A 19263-nucleotide genomic window follows, 5' to 3' on the forward strand; every position below is an offset into this window, starting at 1 on the left:
AATAACAACTTTTATGAAGAGGTCCAAGGCTACAGGAAGGACTACTAGCTTGCATAAAAGAGAATTTTACCTCTGTGTACTGTGAGGAAAATGGCTCAGGATGCAAATTCACACCCAAAGGCAGCTACTGGAGATTGACTCCCATAGCCATACTCAAAACCAATCATTCCATATTATTGTATTGCCCTTGGAAATTGTGAATTGCTATGCTTTCACATGTTGGATTATCAGCTCTTGGCAAAAGGTTATACATGTAATTTTATTTATTACGTTTCAGCACAACCATCAACCCCTGCATAGGGGTTGTGTGTATGGTAACCTATACAAAATTTCACTGTAATTCCACTGAAAACTGTGAAAACAAGGTAATTACATTTGTAAATATATGCAGAAATGGGATGACAGAGACTATTTGTCTCCACAGTTATTATTTGTGGTCTATGCAGAATGACACATGTAGTCAAATAATTATATTAATTTGGGCAATACCTGCTGGTATGGTTTCTGGAAGGTTGCAACTAGCAAAATTCGAAACACTTTTTATTAAATTGAATCCTTCTCGTATTCCAGATACCCCTTGCCGGTTGCATCACTTTCATCCTGACTGAGCTCCACATGAGCAGACTTGTTCCATAGTAATGAGAGTATGTTAATCCAGCATTCATGCTTGCAGCACAGCTCTAAAGGCCAGCATGCATGTCGGTGATTGCGCACACCACCTCTATCCGAAGACAGCATGGTGCATTTGCTCTTCACTCAAAACCTCTGTGTCCTTGGTGGCTATGTTTCCATAGCAACAGGCAACATTTTCATAAGCCAGTGGCCCTTGACAGCTAGAATCTACTCTCTCTTTCTCTCTGTTTTATTCTATCTTTCCATGGACAAACCTATTTCATAACAACACCTGTGTGTGTGCAGGGGTGTGTGAATGTTGGCGCTTTGGTACATTAACCCTGTCTTTACCTGTTGTATCAGGAGCACTGCATGGGTGTGAAAGATGTCCATGCGGTGTGAAGAGGAACCAAAGAGATGTTTTCACTCTGACCTTTTCTGACCAGATCCACATCCACTGGCATGACCCTCTGAAGTAGTGTGTTTTTAGATTTGTCACCTTGACATTGAGCAGGGACTCAACTAGGCTGAATGTGTCAGGTGATGAGCTGTTAGACCTAGTTTTCAGTCTACTGGGGAACAGGGGTTTATTCTGAGAGAAGAAAAGAAATTAGAACACCATCAGTATTACAGGCAGGCAGCATTTGACTGCAAACCACTTCATAGCACTTGAAAAGAAGAGTTTATGAATAATATTGAAGCACATGTAAAATACAAAGTAAGAATCCTTGTGACCAAGAAGTGAAGACCATGTAAAATATATTCTCACTCATGGGCCCAATATTGAAGTGTTGCTATCACCAACATTAAAGCTGTGATAAATAGTCAGAAATTGGTCAAAGGGAAGGTTATCTGTGCAACAGTTCTAAAATGTTGCATAGCATTTTTCAATTGCTAGATTATTATAATTTTAAAGGTTCATTTCCAGTGAAGGAATAGATCCCATAGAGTCAGGACAGACATTTAGGATCTTTGTGCACAAACCAGTAATGGAGGATGCCAAAGTCTAAAGTTCACATCCCCAATACATCATAGCAGTTGTATGTTTTGAAGAAAGCACTTGACCTGTATAAGTCTACCCAGCTTTTTGTATTTCAGACATATAGCACATCCTGAGTGGACACTTCTGGTCAAAAGGATCTGCTAAGTGAATGAATGATACTACTCTTTCTCCCACTTGATGGACTCGGACAAGGAGTCTCCCAGCTGCTGTTAAATTACAATGCATATCTACATCAACTACTTGTCCTCCATGTTATCACACTGTAATATAAGTAAATACATTACTTTTACCAATATCTCTTTTTGGGGTTTTTGTTCATCAGAAAATAACCTTATTCTCCTTGTCCTCATGGTTACCCTGTAAAGTTTTATTTAATGACGTAAAAATCAAATTACATCAATGGGCTGAATTATGATATTTACTACATTGCTCCAAATACAAATTAATTATAACCACAGGAAATGTACTTGAGTGTAATATTCAAGATTCAGCCCAGTTGTAATTTCCCATTATAAGTCTGAGGCTTTGAGTTTTGTGACCTAAATTGCTTTTGGATGAGGGATGGTATAATTGGTCACCCACACTACCCAATATTAAACAGGCAACAAAACAGAAACCAAACCATTCATTCTTGTTTTCATAGAGCATTGTCATGTATCTGAATGGGGGGAAACTACCATTGTTTCTCAGACTGACAGCAGTTTCTCACATGTGCTTTTTGTTCCATAACTTGCAAAATAAAGACCAAATAAAATATTTGTACCAAACAAAAAAGACATATTTTAAAATGTCAGGGGTATTCATTTACACATCAGATACACAGTCACATTGAAAAGGTATATGTTTTTATGATGATATTTTTATGGAAGCCTAAAGCAGTTTTTAGTCTGAAACTCACCATGAATGTCTAATCCATTATCAGTGCTTGGACTCTTTGATGTCTTGGACATAATGAAAAATAAACAACTGGAAGACTGATTGAATTGTTATGCTGATACATGTAATGTCATTATTAATTATTCTTCATTCCAAAACTGAAAAGTAGTATAAGTTGTCCAATACAATATATGCTGGTTATAAGTTGCCTTACGTATTTAGAAAGTTATTGTATAGAATCAGCTGTAGGTTCCTCCTCCTAACGCATCTCATCCCTATAAGACCGGGTACGTCTATCTTAATTTCTCTAATTCGTTAAACCTGTCTAAGATATTAGAGGGATTAAACATTTTGTGATAAATTGTATTCAAATTTCAGATAAATACAGTAACATAACACTCAAATAAAGAGTTCATTTGGATTGACGTCATCATAAGGAAATGCCGCACTTGTTCGCACGCCTCTTCTATACTCATGCAACAGACCAGTAATCAACATGCAGCGAGTCAAAGAAGCTCCGACAATGTCGCAACAATAAAATGCTGAATCATCCTTACTTTAACCTAAAGTCGTTACAAAATAGTATATTTGCTGAAACCATTGATGTTGGTGGTTCACCTAGGGCACTCTGCAAATGTGTTGCAACTACTCTGGCCCTAAAACGTCAAGACGAGTCTATAAAACATATACATATAGGCACAAAAAGATGCACTAATTGACTGGTAGATGTGTAATAGGCTACAGTATTTGCAAAAACTACTGTGATTGCTCATTATCATTTCATAAATTGGTTGTTCTTTTAATGATGTATCTAACAGCTAGGCTACAGTTCAGACAATACGTACATTTTGGAAATTAGATCCGCACATAGAGAACCCGACTCGTTTGAAACCGCAATGACACGCGAAACAAACATATTAACTAGTCAAAGGCAGGGACGAGAGTTGCACTGAAAGCCGCATATCCTCGCTGTGCTTTTGTTTTAAGATGCATCTGACGCCGCCTTGTGGCACTGAAAATAATTGCAAACTTTCCACACTAAACGCTTCAGACGAAGACGACAGCATGGATAGCATACATGTCTGCCGATATATCGTAGACTGAAACATGGGGTGGAAGGACTGCGGCTCTGCAATGACAGTCTCACGCTAAACTGTTGTTTTTATTGGAAACATTAATTGTAATTAAATCTTAAATTGATTCATTCATAAATAAATGACTTCTATACGCTTAAAAAGCCATTGGTTAAGAGTGTACACACAGCACAGAACGATTCCAATCGTCCTCACAAAATGGCTCAAAAATGTATATGCACACACACCTGACATTACTGCGACACTCATTACATACAGAGATATAATAGAATAAACCGCCTTGGTCCAATGTACTGGTTCGTGCAAATTTGTCGTGTCGACAAATGCCAAGTTAGCTTATAGGTGGGCCTACAATAAAGGTTTTTTTTTTCAAAGTTACAGCATTCTGTTCATGAAAAGAAAAAAATGCAATGTTACATTGCGAATGAAAGCAAAATTGTGAATGCGTCTATTTTATCGTGAGTGCATGAATTAAATTACTTTAACTTAAACTACTTTAAACAATCTCAGGGGTTCGGTGGAAGACAGCATTCCACACGCACACTGCCTCTCCTGTCTCATCTCAACGCCAGTACAGAATGATTCTGTCTAGTTCCTGTTTACGATGGCTGCTCTCTCCGGATATAACGTAAAAAATCTGCGTCTTTGATTGGCTTAGAGACCTGTCGATCATTTTTCTAGGGGTTTGACTCAACTAGTTGAAGACAGTGGCACCGACTGAGCTGTTTTAAACACCAAACAAAGAACACAAACTGGTAAGGCTATAATTGTTTATCATACTGCCAATCAGATCAATGTTATATTTGTCGCTACATTCTGCAGTTTTATTTTCGTTCATGTAAAATTACATTAAATTAATTTACGTTATTGGAAGCCAAAGGGGAAACGATACTCGGCTTGTGAAGGAAGAGGCGTACAGGCAGAAATGCAAAAGGTCAGCACCTGACTTATGATGTCTATAGTTAGCTAGGAAGGTTAGCTTGCTAACTGTGATTATGATGTCGCAGGCTTATAGTACTTTTAAGAAAAAGAGTGAACGTTTTTGGTGCAATGTCTAGTAATGTTTTTACTAGACAGCAAAACTGGTCATGATGCAACCGAGGATAGTGGCTGTTCTAGTGGGTATTTTTCATTAGGTAGCTAGCTAGCAAGCAAGCAAGCAAGCATTATAGTAATGTACATAGCTCGAAACTACATTATTACTGTTAGCTGGCTCGTCAGCGGAAAAGAAATTTGATGTCTTCTATCTGTCTTACTGCACAGCTTATTTTCTGTGGCATTGTTTCTGCATATAGATAGCTAGTCTAGCCAGCTAACGTTTCAAGCCAGCACTAGCTAGCACTGCAGCCTGACTTCAGAACATTTAGCAAATTAGGTGGTTAATGTTATTGGTTTGTTTTTCAAAACCCTCAATCAGGTACTTTACGAGGTAGGAATGCGTGTTCTTCAAGCATATTTTTGCATCTGATGGACACTACTAGACATGAAGCTAGCTAGCTACGATTAAATTAGCCATTTTGCTAACTGAACCAAGTGAGCCAGCCATATGGAATTCACATGAAATCAATTATAGTTAGCCGTATTAAGCAACATGTATGTAAATTATTAAGCAATTCGCTTGCTGACTGCTACACAACGACTAGGATTGTGCAGTTATTGTGCACTTGGCAAAACACGCGCGCGTGTTCGCTGAAGCACAGCTTCCTCCGCAAGCATGGAGATCTATGCACGGAGTAACCCAATTTTGCCCGGTTTTGGTTCATAATATAAGCCACGCGATAAAGCATTGCCTAGGTCGAACTGGCGAGAACTGTTTTAAATTGTCGGGGGTTAGCCAGCTAGTTGGCATGTCTCAAAGAAATCCTTGCACAAACTATCCAGCCACATTCTCGTGTGCCTGGAAGCCGTCTCACAGGTATTGTCCCTGGGTTGACAGCTTTGTCACGCAGTTTATGTTGCGTTTGATTCCCTGCGATGGAAGTAAAAAAAAAAAACATGTCGATGGCCCGTACGCTGGTAGCATAGCAGCCTAATTGGTAGCTAGCTGGACTGGCTATTTATCCAGCTAATTGCCTGGTACTTAATGAACATCAGTTGCAAGTTACAGCACCACCGCAAAGTGAAAGAACTGTTGATGCTGACTTGCTAGCTGGTATTCACATTTTTAAGACTCTTGTCTGGCTAGCCGAACAATTACTGAGAAGCATGGAGTAATGGCCCACCTTTTGATCATAGTCAGTCATGTTATATACAGCCGGATATTTACTTAAGCATCACAGGTGCACGTTGATCCGGGGTACAACCGTAGTGTCTCATCTTGGGAATCGGACTGTTTTAAAACCCGCTCTGTCCTCCTTGTTAGCTCCCTACACATAAGCGGTGTTATTAAGTGCAGAGGTAACCATTATTGAAATATATTTCTTAGTGAAATTTATTTAAATTGCTAGCTTTTAATGGACCAGAGGCATTTGAATAGTGGCCACTGCTTAATTTAATTAAAATACGTTTTCTGTCTGTATTGTCATTCATGTGACTGCCAGATGCACGTTGGTACCCTCGCGTTGTATGTTGCTCCGGATAAAAGCGTCTGGCAGGTGAATAACTGTGATTTAATACAAATGTATTTGGTGTGAGCTAATCTTAGTGATTTAAGAAAAGGTTTTACTTAATAAAGGTGAATATTTACTTGATACTTTTTATTAGCACCGACATTTCCGATATCTTAACTTTATCCCCATTGCCTCAGGCATTGAGAGTAAAGTTAAGATATCTGAAATGCTGGTAACTGAATGCTAGCAGACACTTTTTTTTTGGACACCTCTCACCATGTTTTCATTATTATGCTGCAATTGTCATCTCATCATGGAAACAAAATGGGTGGAAAAGAGGTAAAGAGGTACTGCATGTTCACATGTGTCTGTCATTGTCCTGTACAATTTGTTCCTCTGGTGCCGTTCTAGACACTTCTTTGATTGCTGGAAGTCATTGCCGTCAATCTTGTGGACTGGAACACTGGTTTGCTGCTCTGTTATTCTCTTAATACTGTGGGGCCAGAATCAGTAACAACACAGGTACAGTAAAGTTAATGAACACAGTCAAATCAGATCAATCACAGTCAAATCAAATCTTCAGAATAGGGGACACCCCTAAGAGAAATTGCAGGGTTTTCTGATCAATAGTAACATTACTGTATGTGGATCAGCTAAGTTGCCCATGTTCAGCTCATTGCTTTAGGTTTTCTACCAACAGACAGAGTATTTTCCAACTTTGCACCAGGCACAGTTGCCATGGACATGGAGGTAGACCATGAAATCTCAGTGCGCGTGACTGTGAGTGATGCTTGGGATGCTGCTGTTATAGGAAGGGTTCAGCAGTGCCTGGGAGCCCAGGGAGCCGTTGCCCGAATCCCAGGAAGGTGACGCCAAGGCACGGCGCGACATGAACGCCACCAAGGGAGGCCTGGTCATCTTTACGGCCAACTCCAATCCAGCCTGCATGGAGCTGGGCAAGCGGATTGCAGAGTGAGTCGGGTGGTTCCATACCTCTGTTCAGCTGTGTGTGCTAGGGGGTGTTTGGGCCATGACTTAAAATATTTTTGTCAAAGTGACATTAAAAAAAAATAATAGAAAAATAGTCTTGCTGCTTGTTAGTGGTGTTAGCCACTGTGAAAAGAGGAATTTTTCTTACATTTATAAGTACACAAACGTTCAGATTGCATTTGTTTCTTTGATTTATTTTCTTTTACTTATGTGTTTTACAGTCTTTTGTTTGTGTTCACAATACAGTCCTAGTCTTAGCTTCACCATTGTCTGCTCGGTAGATAAAGCCATGTGAGAATAGTTAGTATTGTGAGAAAAGACCATGGTTTCTGACAGTGATTAATTTGTAGTTTATGTGCCATCTTAACTACACTAAATAAAATGAGGTGCAAAACACCAAATGAAATAGCTATTGCAATATATGAAGGTTTAATAGGTGGTAATAATACATTTCAATTTTCATAAGGCTGTTTTATCATTTGATTTGTATAGAACCTGCTCTCTCACCAATTCATGCAAAAGGAGGCAAACATTGACACACTACTTGTTACTGGAGTGAATTTATCATGCACATGAAAATGTGACACATCTGCAGTGAGACCCCTCTGATGCATAAAATACTGTGAGGAAAAGTTTACCCAGCTTGTGTTGTTATGAATATTTTACCAGAAAATATTAACCAAGAGTTATAATTACAATTGCTTCTGCGCTATAGCCAGTGTTAGTCCTGGTGGTAGCTGTACTGCACACTGACAATGCAAATCCCTGTTCAGTCCCCACTGTGTTACTGGCATCACCTTGCTGGTGTTTGGACAGACCTGCTTGTTGCATACACAGATAAAACAAAGGTTCCCTTTTTGTGTGGTAGTCACAAAATCTCAGAGGGGACATTGACAGGAATACTGTCTGGGTCAGCGGTTGATATATTCATCATAATAATTATGTCTTAGAGCACCATCCAGAGACCCCACACCCAGCGTCACTTATAGTAGATGAGATCATTGCAGTTAATAATGTCAAAATTTAAAACAGTAATAGCATAATGCATGATAAATGAGAAGTATAATTTATTTGCAGGGAATTGCATGTGGTTCAGGTTGGAGACAGGCTTAGGTGAACAGTCTACAAAGTGAAAAATAATGGATTGTGTTGTACTTCTGCTTCATTTGCGCATCAGGGAATCAGTCTCACTACATTAATCTTACAGATGTAAGTTTTACATTTCCTGATCTTTCCACAATTTGGATATTTGAAAATGAAATCAATTATTCAGGCACTGCCTTTACATCAAATGCAGAAAACTGCTGTGTAGCCCTGTGTAGTATTGAAAATACTGTTGAGCCACGTGAATAACCATAGAATTATTGTTCTTGCATTGTCTACAAGATGGAACACCTTGTTAATACCCATAAGTACAGGTTTATGATTGTTAATAATGATTAAAAACATTTCCTATAAGGATTTCTCAGAAATGTTAGTATTAGTTTTGATTTTAATAGTGATTTAATTATTATGATATATACAAGTTTGTATTTAATATTACAGTTATTGTGTTGGCATGTTGCAGTCGCTGTCTGGGTTAACAAAATGGTGTTCTCATGTTCCAATCCATGTTTTTTGTGCAGACGTCTTGGAGTTGAGCTGGGCAAAGTGCAGGTGTATCAGGAACCCAATCGAGGTGAGTTAAGCTGTGATGGCCACAGTGGTTTGAGTATCTCCATGTTTTTCCGCAGTCAGCTCAGCAAAGCATAAACAACTCAGTCTCTGCTCACAAAGCACAGGTCCAGGGTCTGTCTGTCTGCCCCGTTGGCACTGCATTGTATGAAATAGCTACACTCAGTTGATTTTTCAGTTTGTGGTAACCAAATTATGGTCTAAGCATAGTCAATGAGGAGAGACAACAGTCAGGTACAGAGGAACATCATCTGTAATTTAGAAACTCAGTGCTGGAGGATCCAGAATATTCAAAAAAGTGTTGGAATGATGACCAGTGAAGATCATATCCTTAAGGAATAGAAATGAGGTTAACATTTAATTAGTAGTGCAACTGGAGGAGCAGACAAATCATTGAGCATCCATCAACAGTACAAAGGTCACTTTTGAAGTCAGGACTTCAAAAATGTTTTGCAGTAACAACACCTCTTAATGGAACATTGCGTTGCATTCATTTAGCAGACTTATCCAGAGTGACTTCCAGCACAATAGAACATGAGTATATCGCTTGAAGTTGAATGAGCAGTGGTGTCAGACCAGGCTAACAACATTCCCAGACCAATGAGTGTGAGCGTAACAGTATTCAGGCCTGACCCTAAGTTAACTTGTGCAACCTGACTAGACAAGGGAAGCCAATACTAAAGATAAGGAAACAAGCCTAAAATATGATAAGGTGTTAGTTTGCCTGTACTTTGGATGATAAATTTCAAAATCTCGAGGTGGTAGAAGTTTCATGAGGTGAAAGGAGAGGTGTTGACCTTTGTAAGAATAGTAATGTTATGTTGGATAATGAAGGTCTGGATGGTTTGCTTAGCGGGATCCATAGTGTAGATAGTCTCTGAAATTTGAGTTAAGATTACAATGCTGCTTAAATTATAGAGAACACTTGGAAGGACATGGTTTTTCTTGCTTCTCATGCACACTTGCACATCTGCCAGTTTCAGAAATGTCTCAGCTGTTTCTGTTAATGATTGTTTAACCTTTCAGCACTGCGTCCTCAGTATCTGGTTGCACACAATTGCACAGCATTATGTATATTCAGCTTATTGGCATCATTCATGTGCCCACAAAAATGCTAGTAAAATCCCCTCTTTGCGTGTCTCTTTTCCCAGAATACACAAGTGCTACATTTCCATTGCAGACTAATGAACCTATAGGAGGGTTTAGTCAGGTTGTGTTCTCTTAGCAGTGTCGTGATTGGACATTAGTGGTTAGGTTTCTTTCATAGTAAAGCTACTTGGAAGGGTTATCCATTATTAGCTGAAACTGAAAAGATCAATTTAAACAGTCTCCGTGCTATATGTCTGCGTAATGCAAGAACAACTGGCACAATTATGGCTTGACATTACAGTGGCACAAAATTGAAATGGTAATGTGCTCTTCCATCGATGTTTGATGTTGGGAGTACAGTCACTGAGCTGCGTGCTCTCATATGAGCTGAAGAGCACCTTGTTGATCCAGAACATGTTTTTATGTAACTTTCGCCTATTATTCCCGGTGCTGTGCAAGTGATACAGGGTTTTTTGTGGTGGGCCGGTTCACTTTCCACTCAGATCATTTAGGCTGTAATTCAGTTGTTTATTTTGGACCGTGAACTGTCATGCCTGTCATGTGCTGGATAGCAGGAGCAAAACATGTGACCCCTCAGCACCTGGGCAGCCAGGTTGGGTGTGAGCTGTGAGAGTGCCGTGTGACTGGTGGGCTTTTTGCTGGTTCAGAGTTTCGCAGGCAGTCATATGGAAGTTGCTCCCTCTGCTGTTCTTTGTCATACAGCTTACACACCACAGTGTCCTGCTGCAGGGTGAAACTGGCAAGACCACGCTCGTGTTTGAATATCTCCGTCATGCCTCCTAGGAGGGTCCCTGTATTAAAATTTTTGTAAGACGTGCAATAAAGGCATGGATAAAGCCTTGTCAAGCTTGGATGCATATGTATTCCATTTTTTAAATATGTACTGCCAGCAATCTAACTTTTCCCATGACTGCCCAGTGAATGTACACAGTAGTTTTCTAATAACCTACCTATGTAGTAAAACACAGTTGTAACAGCCCCTTATTGTAAAATAGGACCACCTGTGGTTGCATTTGTTTGTATTTTCAGTCTGAGTGGATGCCACCGAAGACAGATCTAGCAGTACAATATGATACTCATTTCTGCTTCTCATGTCACATATGAAGCGTTGTGGAAATGGCCCTAGCAACAGAGCAGTATTGCTGAGCTGGTCAGTTGGAAAGATAGCAGTGCTGGGCTGAGATTGTTCTCTGTGCATGTTAGAAAGCAGTGAATTCCTGTTCGCCCTTCAGCCTGAAATGTGTAATGTATTTGTACCTTTACTCACAAGGTTAATCCCGCTCTGACACTGCTTGGCTCATATGGCTGATTGAGTGCGTGTTCTTGCTGCACTCTGCGTTGTGTTCTGTGTGATTTGACTGTAGTTTGTATTGTGCTGCGCACTAAGATATGATTGTGTTCATTTGTGGAGTTTCCACTGCAGGGCGCTGAGGTAAGGCTAAGGACCCAACTTTTCCCTGATTGCAGGGTGTTCCTGTTTTCAGATGCAGTTTGGCATTTTAAAATCTGAGTCTTTAGATAAGCAGATAAGCGTAAGAGAAGCAAGTAGTTTGCATGGTGCTGTAATTTCAGTTAATAGCAGCTGACATAATGGGTTAAGTAGGAAGCACAATCAGTGAAACCAACAAAGTAGAGGGGAGTTCTGTTGATTGGCAATTATCTATAACAGACAGGAAGTACAAAGGATTGAGCTGTAACTCACTTAGTCTGGGCAGCCTGTGCTTTGTGTGTGGTGTTTCATGACTGACCTGCATTTTCTGATTGGCTGATAATGTGACTACGTTGAGAAGAGGCTGCACACAGGAGAACGTTGCTCTGCTACAAAGTTTGTGACCAAGAGAGCGGAATTATGATTTCATCATGAATTCATTAACTACTCTTCAGTATTATGCAGGTTATTGTTTGAACAGAGATGGTTGTCTTTTTTCAAATGCCTGTTTGATGTTGCGTTATTACAGGTGTGTATGTTGTTGTGTCAAACTTTTTATCTTTTTGAAATATATTGTAATATCAGCAGATGGGAGAAAGTGGGTTAAAATGGGAATAAAATAAAGGAGATTTGGGGGGGAATGGAATTAGCCATTTTGTAAAGCAGAATGCATCATTTTTTAACTGAACACGTATAGCCTTAAACATGAGCTGCTGTTGAGACATATTCCATTTTGGTTAAATATTTGCAATATCAATAGACACAAGGACATGATGTTTTACAGCCAATAATAGTTTCTTGTTCTAATATTTGGAAAAAAGCACTGCACAAAGACTGAATTTCTTTGGTATGCTGTCTCTCGGTGAACAGTGGGTCACACTGCATGTGTTTGTATGTTTGGTTTCACGTCGTGATCTGCATCATTAGCGTTAGCTGCTTTTCTGCAGCAGAAGGAACCACTGACTCGAATTCTACCAAGGTTTTTCAGACTGCTCAACATCATGTTGTGTATTTTCCACAGAAACGCGAGTTCAGATCCAGGAGTCGGTGCGAGGCAAAGATGTCTTCATCATCCAGACAGTCTCCAAGTAAGTCTCTCCCCAGAGGAGACCTGATGGGATTAATGAAGCATGGAAACAGCTTGTTGCCAGGGAATGTTGATACCGCACATGAGAACTGCAGTCAGAAAAAAAGTCTGACGTATCAATTTCTTCCGAAGACATGGTGTTGAGAACACGTGGCAGTGAGAAATCTCTTTGCCATGGCAAAGATGCTCAAGTAATTCAGTTAAAATTGGGAGAAGGGCACCCGTCCTAACTTTTCCCCATGTGTAGTTCTCTATTTCCCCATGCCTGTTGCTCTTCCACACTGCACCCTTCTCCGACACATTCACACTGTTTCTCTGTAAGACATGGTCGCTCTGTATCTGTCTCAGTTGTGCACTAAACACATTTCCTCCGCATGCATTTCTCTTTGCAGAGACGTGAACACCATCATCATGGAGCTCCTGATCATGGTGTATGCCTGCAGGACTTCGTGTGCCCGCAGCATCATCGGTGTCATACCCTACTTCCCTTACAGCAAGCAGTGCAAGATGAGGAAGAGGGGCTCCATCGTGTCCAAGCTCCTGGCCTCCATGATGTGTAAAGCAGGTGAGGCTCTGTGTTGAGTACTTGCTCACCCCACCACCTTACTGACTGGAGTCTTTGTGTGCCAAAACAATATAGAATGTCATATCAGGCAGGGGACAAAGAGCAAATAAAGATTAAACATGTGCAAGAGCACAAATAATGTTTAGGTGTAGGCCTCCTTTCCTGTTAAGGCGTAACAAACTTGTCCATGTTCTCTGTAATGCAACCAAGACTTTATAGAGTCACTGGAGCCATTACCAGGCTCTGAGGTGTGCGGTTTTGTTTATGCCTTTGCCTGTAGGTCTGACCCATCTGATCACCATGGATCTGCACCAGAAGGAGATTCAGGGCTTCTTCAACATCCCTGTAGACAACCTGCGTGCCTCACCCTTCCTCCTGCAGTACATTCAAGAGGAGGTAAGCCTGGCTTGTGTGATGAACAGAAAAAAAAAATCATGCAGAATAATCCCCCCCTCCTGCTTTTACACTCTTGACTTTTGGAATTGGCAGTTGACTCTAGGTTGTTACTAGCTCACCTTGCAGCTTCCTCTCCCGCCTTTGTTCAGGGAATACTGAGCAAGATGGGTGCCCTGTTTTGATGGGTGGCTCTTGTAGCCATGGCTAGTTTTCACATTGCAAACCACACAGTGTACTAGAAACCTAGTGCCAAATGGAGCATTGGAGTATCTCGCTCTGATGACAAGCAGTAATCTACAGGTGCCTGGAGAGTCACTAGGAGGCACTGATGCAGGGGTGATAGGAGCCCTGGTCAGCCAACGCCCACCCAACCCTTTGCACTGCCTCTGTAGGTAGACAACTAGATACGGTCGGCTAATGACACAGCCCATAAACAAGCAAGAGATGTTGGAGCTGTAGTTCCAGCCTGCACTCAGAGCAAGTGGCTTTACCACCTGAACCAGTTGGAAGCCCCTCATAGAATAAATGTGAATGTAAACATAATCCATCCACTTCAAGAGTATGAAAGGCTCTGACACAACTTGTCATTCTTAAATTCAGGGATTTTTCTGTGAGGGGCAAAGGAGGTTGTTCAACCCCCCTGGTACATATGGAAAGCATTTATAGTGATTTAAATATTACTTAAGTTGGTGTGACCTATTGTGAGACTTGCACACGTTCATGTCTGTTGCAAGTCAGAGGTTAGTGCTCCCTACTGTTGAAGTCTTGCTCTCCGCTTTGATTTCAAGTGCAAACTGCCAGTAATTCATTTTTTGTGAATTGGCACGCTTCAGTTCCATTCCTCCTTCCAGAACATTCCTCTGTTCTGCTTGGCCTCCCCTTGCAGAGTGAGTGGTGTGTAAGGAAGTGTCCCACCAGTGAGCCTTGCAAATGAGGGTTGGGTGTGTGTGTGTTTAAAATCTGCAGATCCCAGACTATAGAAATGCAGTAATTGTGGCCAAATCTCCAGCTTCGGCTAAAAGGTAAGCTCACTCCACCCTTCTCTTTTGTCCTTGTGTTTTTTTTTTTTTTTGTTTTTGTTTTTCTTTTCATTTCTTCGCTGAAGAAATGCACCTTTCCATCTCGATAATTGTGTGCCAGGCTTGATGAGCCTGAGGCACGTCGGCTGCTAGCTGATTGACACTCTGGTGCAGGAGCTAGTGTGGCGTGGCAGCGGTAATGGTTTTGTGACCGTAGGGCTCTGTGCCCACAGGGCGCAGTCTTTCGCAGAGAGGCTCAGGCTGGGCATCGCGGTGATCCATGGAGAGGCGCAGGATGCTGAGTCGGACCTCGTGGACGGCCGCCACTCCCCTCCCACGGTTAAAAACATAGGGGCCATACACCCTAGCCTGGAGATCCCCCGTATGTACCCACGGATTTATAGTAGAAGTACTTGATCTGTCATTTGTTCAGGTTCATCTTCTTTCTGTAGTTCCAGGAAGAGCTGTTTAGATCGCCATTTTTATTTCTGTTTGGCAGTGTTGATTCCCAAAGAGAAGCCCCCAATCACTGTGGTTGGAGATGTTGGAGGACGGATTGCCATCATTGTGGTGAGTTTTGTACCGTAGTGAGGGATGCATAGCTGATTTATGCATCCTCTCCGAAGAAAATGGTTAAATTGATCCCAGTAGCATAGTGAGACACATCGGTGTGGGCCTGTCATCTTTCAGCTGTGAGTGGGTGGTGGTGAGGTGATTTTCTGTCACTGAGACCTCTTGTGTTGGCCTGTCCTCCCCCAGGATGACATCATTGACGATGTGGACAGTTTCCTGGCGGCTGCGGAGACACTGAAGGAGAGGGGGGCTTACAAAATCTACGTCATGGCGACGCATGGCATCCTGTCATCAGACGCACCGCGGCTCATAGAGGAGTCTGCCATTGATGAGGTCAGAGATGCCGACGTGCATGTCACCGGGCTCATGCAAGGATTTGTCATTAACTACACATTCCCACTGAATGAATCACTGGTGCATAAATTGTAAAAAGCTTTTAGTGCTGATGGGAGTCCTCTAGTCCTGTTGATGTGTTCCATTTGGCCTTGCTGGAAGCAGCATTCTTGACCAGTAGCAGCACTGAGTAAAGGTAACACTATTGCAGGTGGATGATTAAATAACTCTCACGTTATAGCCCGTACTGTATTGTCAGGGTGTCGGGATGCACATTCATTGATTCTGTGTCTGTTGCTGTTTTCTCGACAGGTGGTGGTGACCAACACCATCCCCCACGAGATCCAGAAGCTGCAGTGTCCCAAGATCAAGACGGTGGACATCAGCATGATCCTGTCCGAGGCCATTCGCCGCATCCACAACGGAGAGTCCATGTCCTACCTGTTCCGCAACATCGGCGTGGATGACTGACAGCTCTGTGCAGGATGGGAGCCTTCCCTGTCACCTGGTGTCGTGCTTCACAGTGACCAAGTCTCACTTGGTGCACTTGTTTTTTGTCACCCTTGCGGTGACAGTTCAGTGCTCAGAAGTTAAAGCTGTATGCCATAGATGTTATGTCATGGTTTTTTTTTAGGTAGGCCCGTTCGAAGGTTCTTTTTTATTGAAGTTGTATCCATGTCTTCAAGCAAATTTTGTTTTTAATCAGTGCTTGGAAATGAACATCTTGTTTCGTATAGAAAACCGCCGGGGTCTGCAGATCTATCTGTGAATTTAGTGGGGAGGTATGCAGTGCAGTAAAGGGGGAAATGAAAGTCAGAAGCTCACTGCATGAAACCCTAAAAGAAAGAGGTTAAAAGCCAACCATTACTTTTTAAATGACTTGATAAACTTTTTTTACAATGTTACACCAACCGTGGTGCTCTGATTTTCAAGATCTCTGTTAATGCAGCTCTCTTCTGTCATATTCAGCATGTTGTCTCCCCTGTCTTGGAACTCCTTGTCATTTTTATTTGCTATGGGACCTTTCCTGCCTGTTCTGATTCTGGCTTGGTAAAATCACCTTGAGTTGGCACAACCTCCTGTTGCCCAAAAGCTTTACTGCAATATGTTAGTATTTTTTACTGTCAAGCTTAATATATCACCTTTTTGTACCTTTATCTCTCACAATTGGACAGATGTCTCAGAAGATACAGGGTATAATGATCATCAGAGTCATTCATTCTTAATTGTTTTGTGTATTCTTGAAACTCCCTTATAGGAAAAAAATAATAATTGACATTGACTGCAACTGGGATATTTGAATTTTGCTGACCTTTTTCTTTATGTCCAAGTACGATGCCTTCCCTTTCACTTTTCCCATGAGGTACCAGTCTGCTGGTTTCCAGCTCTAGCTGGATGCAGACCCTCTCGGCTTCCAAGCTAGACACCATGGGCATGACCCTTGTTGATATACTCATTTTTATAGTAGGCTCAGCCTCCAAGCCAAAATGATGTGAGAGTAGGACTTGATGTCTGAGGCTGTTATTTCCCACTTAATTGTGATCCTTTATGTCTTTTACCCCAGCTCTCTCTACCAACACGGTCCACATGCCTTCAAAACTACTCCTGGGGCAGAGCCACCAGCGCACCACACTGCTTGACGCAGTCAAAAAGAGTTTTGAAATTATGGATTTATACTTGAATTGAATTTTATGTTAATATTTAAAAATCTGCAGAAAAGATAATGAAGCGAAATATTTATATTTATTCATCCTTAGCATCACTCCGTGACCTCGTAGAGAATTCAGACGTATTTCTCAAGAATAAAGTCGGCTTATAAAGTCAACATGAAGGAAAGCTGAGTGACCGCTCATCTTACACGAAGTATTCAGAACTGCTGATGGGGGAGTAAGGGTTCTTGAACTAAATACTGGATTTGGGGTACATCATGCTGTCAGTCATTGACTTGCTGGACCAACTGAAAGATTTTAGTCTTTGTAGCAAATTCTGTGATTTACTGTCATCATCGAGTCACTGAATCCACATGGTTACCACCCATTTTGGGGTCCATGACACCTCACTCTCGTATTATCTAGGGATACTGGCTGGAGGGTGGGGGCCTTTAACAGTGCTGGAAAAAAGGTGTATTTTTTTTATTTATTTATTTTTTTTAATTGGGCTCTCCATGTACTCATTCATGTGGTTTAATGGATCATTTTTGAGCGAACTCAAACTGAAGTAGAATGCCTATGAAAGTATGAAAGATCTCATTTGAAGTTTTTGTATTTATTTTAAGCAACTGATGAAAAATAAAAAGGTTAAAGTTCCCCTGACTTGGTGTGGTGTTTTCAGTTCTGTTGTCATGTCTGAAGTGTTGCTCACATTCTTATTGACACCTTCATGAACACGCCTGTGCCAGGTCCGCAAGCAGAGCTCAGAGAGGCTGTTGCGTTCTCTAGTGACTTGATGTTTTGCATGTTGATGCTCAACAGTGCTGGTGTGCTCTTTAATGTACACCACCTGAACACCACATTACTGAGGTAGAACACCTGCTTTCAGTGAGGGTCTCTGAGTAGCTCTGTCCCTGCTGACATGGAGAACATTTAGCGTATGTAATTAGTTTCTCTTCATCTCTCTTATCAGGGCTGCTGAATCATCTCCCCATGCTCAAGCAGCCCCCAGGGTGTGGGAGATCGTCTGCACCGGCTTTTAGGCGGCAGCCTTGTTTGAGTTATCAGATGATTGAGATTAATGGTAATTGCAGTTTTTTTTTGACAGTAGCTACTTGAGGCTGACGTCAGTGCAATCACTACCATCTGCTCTGCTGGGATGTTGTTTCATTTTATGCTGAAAAACAAAGCAAAACCGGCATATAAATGTATGGATTTGCATGATTACCGCATTTCAGTCAGTGAGCAGAATTACAGATTAACTCCGATGGGTAGCTAAATTAAGAATTCCTTTTCCACGAGTATAACTTTGGCACACTGCAATGGTAGTAGGTGTGGTCCAGAAAAAGATTCTGCCTGAATATATACATTGTCATTTGTGCAGATAATATCTATGTATTATACAGGCCCCACTGATTGAATACTCTCTGACCAGTGAGTTAAATCTTGGCTTTGCAAAGGAAAAGCAAGCTCCAAAATGCTTGTATTGAGGGGTTCTCATTGGAAGTTGCTGCCACTGGCCACATTGCCCCTTGCAGGGCGAGTGATAATTAGAGGGTGAAAACCATTTCTTCTCCGGCTCATTTATTTTGCACTTACATCCGTCCTCCGGCCATTATCTGACCCCCGCTCAGCCGGAGGCCTCGCCTCGGCTCTCTCAAGCTGCTGTTTTCCCTCCACCCGGCCACAGCTACTGTCCATAGCCACCGTGCAAACAATCTACCTAATGGGCCACCTGCCAAACAAAATCTCTCAATGCTTTCTCTCAAAGAACATCTGCAATCCCAGCATTCACAGCTATTGAAAGATTGACTGCTTTGCTGCTTTTGTATTTCTTCAGAGGAAATTGGCTGTAGGTGGAAATTGTGTATTTTTATTTACAGGTGACTGGTAAGTTTGAAGAAAACCTGACATGGGTCCTAATTTTTAACCAAGGTCTTGATTCTGGCCTGCAGGTGCTTCTTCCGCTTATTAAAAGAAAGCTAATGATTATGAGCCTCATAGGTCCAATATTTGAAAGTTAATGATTTGCTTTCTGAGTAAGCCAGACATAACTATGACAGCTTCAGTGTGATCTTGAAGGATACCTGTATGAGGTTCCTGACATGGATTGTGTCAGACAGGTGCACTATTGCTGAAACACCTGTGGGAACATGTGACCAAGTGGCCTTTTGCCATCATGCAGTCCTACTCTGATTCTGCCCCCTCCCTGCTTTCTGCCTGCCCCTTGTAATCTTCACCCCTTCATGAGAACACAAACAAGTGTAGGTGCTGCCGCTCTCACCCCCGCACACAGACACTGGT

The 19263-nt window shown here is 41.6% G+C and overlaps 1 protein-coding gene across 2 annotated transcripts; it reads left to right on the forward strand.

Annotated features, from left to right (window-relative positions):
- The first annotated feature begins 4268 nt into the window (after window positions 1-4268).
- On the forward strand, window positions 4269-17612 carry LOC118780786 (phosphoribosyl pyrophosphate synthase-associated protein 2). 2 transcript variants are annotated; one of them, XM_036533476.1, is made up of 11 exons: window positions 4269-4340; window positions 6946-7106; window positions 8750-8802; window positions 12359-12425; window positions 12817-12989; window positions 13270-13385; window positions 14352-14407; window positions 14638-14786; window positions 14904-14974; window positions 15164-15310; window positions 15623-17612. In XM_036533476.1, exons 2-11 carry the CDS (start codon window positions 7024-7026, stop codon window positions 15779-15781), a joined length of 1074 nt encoding a protein of 357 aa, XP_036389369.1. In that variant the 5' UTR covers window positions 4269-4340; window positions 6946-7023; the 3' UTR covers window positions 15782-17612. The 2 variants fall into 2 exon arrangements, with proteins under 2 accessions (XP_036389369.1, XP_036389377.1); XM_036533484.1 differs by lacking the exon at window positions 4269-4340 and adding an exon at window positions 6566-6656.
- Window positions 17613-19263: the final 1651 nt, after the last annotated feature.

The sequence above is a fragment of the Megalops cyprinoides genome, chromosome 1, assembly GCF_013368585.1.
Source record: "Megalops cyprinoides isolate fMegCyp1 chromosome 1, fMegCyp1.pri, whole genome shotgun sequence".
NCBI lineage: Eukaryota > Metazoa > Chordata > Actinopteri > Elopiformes > Megalopidae > Megalops > Megalops cyprinoides.